General features: G+C 37.8%; 1 protein-coding gene across 1 annotated transcript in view; it reads left to right on the forward strand.

Annotated features, from left to right (window-relative positions):
* The window catches only part of LOC119591544 (lysosomal-trafficking regulator-like), a gene marked incomplete in the record, with an annotated part of 91173 nt that overhangs the window by 81450 nt on the left and 8129 nt on the right, over positions 1–1594 (forward strand). The window contains 4 exon segments of the mRNA XM_037940294.1: positions 36–160; positions 469–690; positions 1108–1220; positions 1371–1591. Of these exon segments, the coding sequence (XP_037796222.1) occupies positions 36–160; positions 469–690; positions 1108–1220; positions 1371–1591 (681 nt within the window).

Genomic DNA, 1594 nt, shown 5'->3' on the forward strand with positions numbered 1-1594 from the left:
ATATACCAAATTATATCACATTTCTCCTGAAATAGCTATACCCACCTCATGGAGCCATGAAAGAGTGGAGTGTAGTCATTGAGGAGAAAAAACAGTGGCAAGATGAGGCAGCAAAGATTGCAGCCCTGATTGTCGATCGGTGCACTAAACAGGACAAACGGTAAGTGGTATTCGTTGTGCTCTTTTTAATTTCAAGATTATTACATTTTGTCCATTGTCTTATATTTAGTGTGATGCTTTATATAATGTAAGTCCATGAGAACAATATTAGCTTTCCTCAGCAATTCAGTGATAATTGTTTAGTTATATAGAGGGATTTGAGAACATACATTTGATATTTTATTTTCCATTTAATTGTCAATTTTTGCTTTGGAGACCATCCATATTTCAGTGATATTTTACCTGAATTATTTGTGAATACTTAAAACAATCGTACATTAAACTAAATAAATTTCTCCACATTCACAGACTACTGACGAAAAACAGCCAAATCTATGAGTCAGTAGCAGGAGAATGCAGTCGCCTCACACGCACAGTTGTAGACCGGCAGAATGTAGAGAGGAAAGTGGTTCTCGGGGGCATCAAGCACTCACAGTGTCGCCATGTCCACTTGACACACAGATGGAGAAGCCTGATTGATCTCCTCACACATGAGAGAGCTACTTGGCACTTCCCAGAAGCTTATCCAAGGTAAGACACTGAAGAAGCTTCAACTAAGTTAGGTACTGTTCAGAAACTTACCATCGCAATACTATTTTTAAGTAAGAATTTCACCTGCTCTCATTAAGTTTTATCAGGTAGGAAGTCATTTTATGAATGGAGGAGGATGTGGAATAAGATCATGAATGCACTTTTATGAGAAAGTGGTTTGCTTATACAATTGTTGTGTATCTGCATTGATGCATTACAGAAATCTGTACCGTGTAAGTGAAATATCTCAAGTTTTACCAGGCTGAATACTGGTTATCCCCAGTAGCAGAGTCAGAATGATTACTAAAAAGAGTGATGAGATTGTTGTTAGGAAAAAGGAGAGTACTGAATTATTTTTTGGGTTGCATTTAAAATATTTGTTGAAACTGGATTTTATGACTGCTGCTGTATCAACAGGTCTTGGCAGCTAGACCAAACTGAAGGCCCAATGAGAGTTCGCAAAAGGCTCAAGAGAGGTCGCCTTAATATACAACCTCGTTACCTCATGCCTGAATATAGACAGAAATTAGGTAAGTAACAGTTTATCTACATATTTCTTCTTGCTCTTCTTTCTTGAAATTATATATGTTTATATCCATGCATTAAATATATCAGTATAGTGCATATCTTAGATATATGAAACATGTGTAACATTTTCCTTTTAACCTTCTTAATTACAGACATAGAAAATAAATTAGCTCCTCTAGAAGCTGTCCTTCAGGGATCAGAGACGGAGTCAGCCATGGCAGTCATGATCGAGCGACTTAATGTAAGCGAACGCATCATCCACATGAGCAGTGCTTCTGTTGTCTCTCCAGGAATGGAACAGCGAGGTGAAATCCTCATCAGCCGAACGGCAATGTATTTTGTGGGAGAACAAGTTACGATTGACATGAACCAGGTA

Source organism: Penaeus monodon, chromosome 28, assembly GCF_015228065.2.
Source record: "Penaeus monodon isolate SGIC_2016 chromosome 28, NSTDA_Pmon_1, whole genome shotgun sequence".
Lineage (NCBI taxonomy): Eukaryota > Metazoa > Arthropoda > Malacostraca > Decapoda > Penaeidae > Penaeus > Penaeus monodon.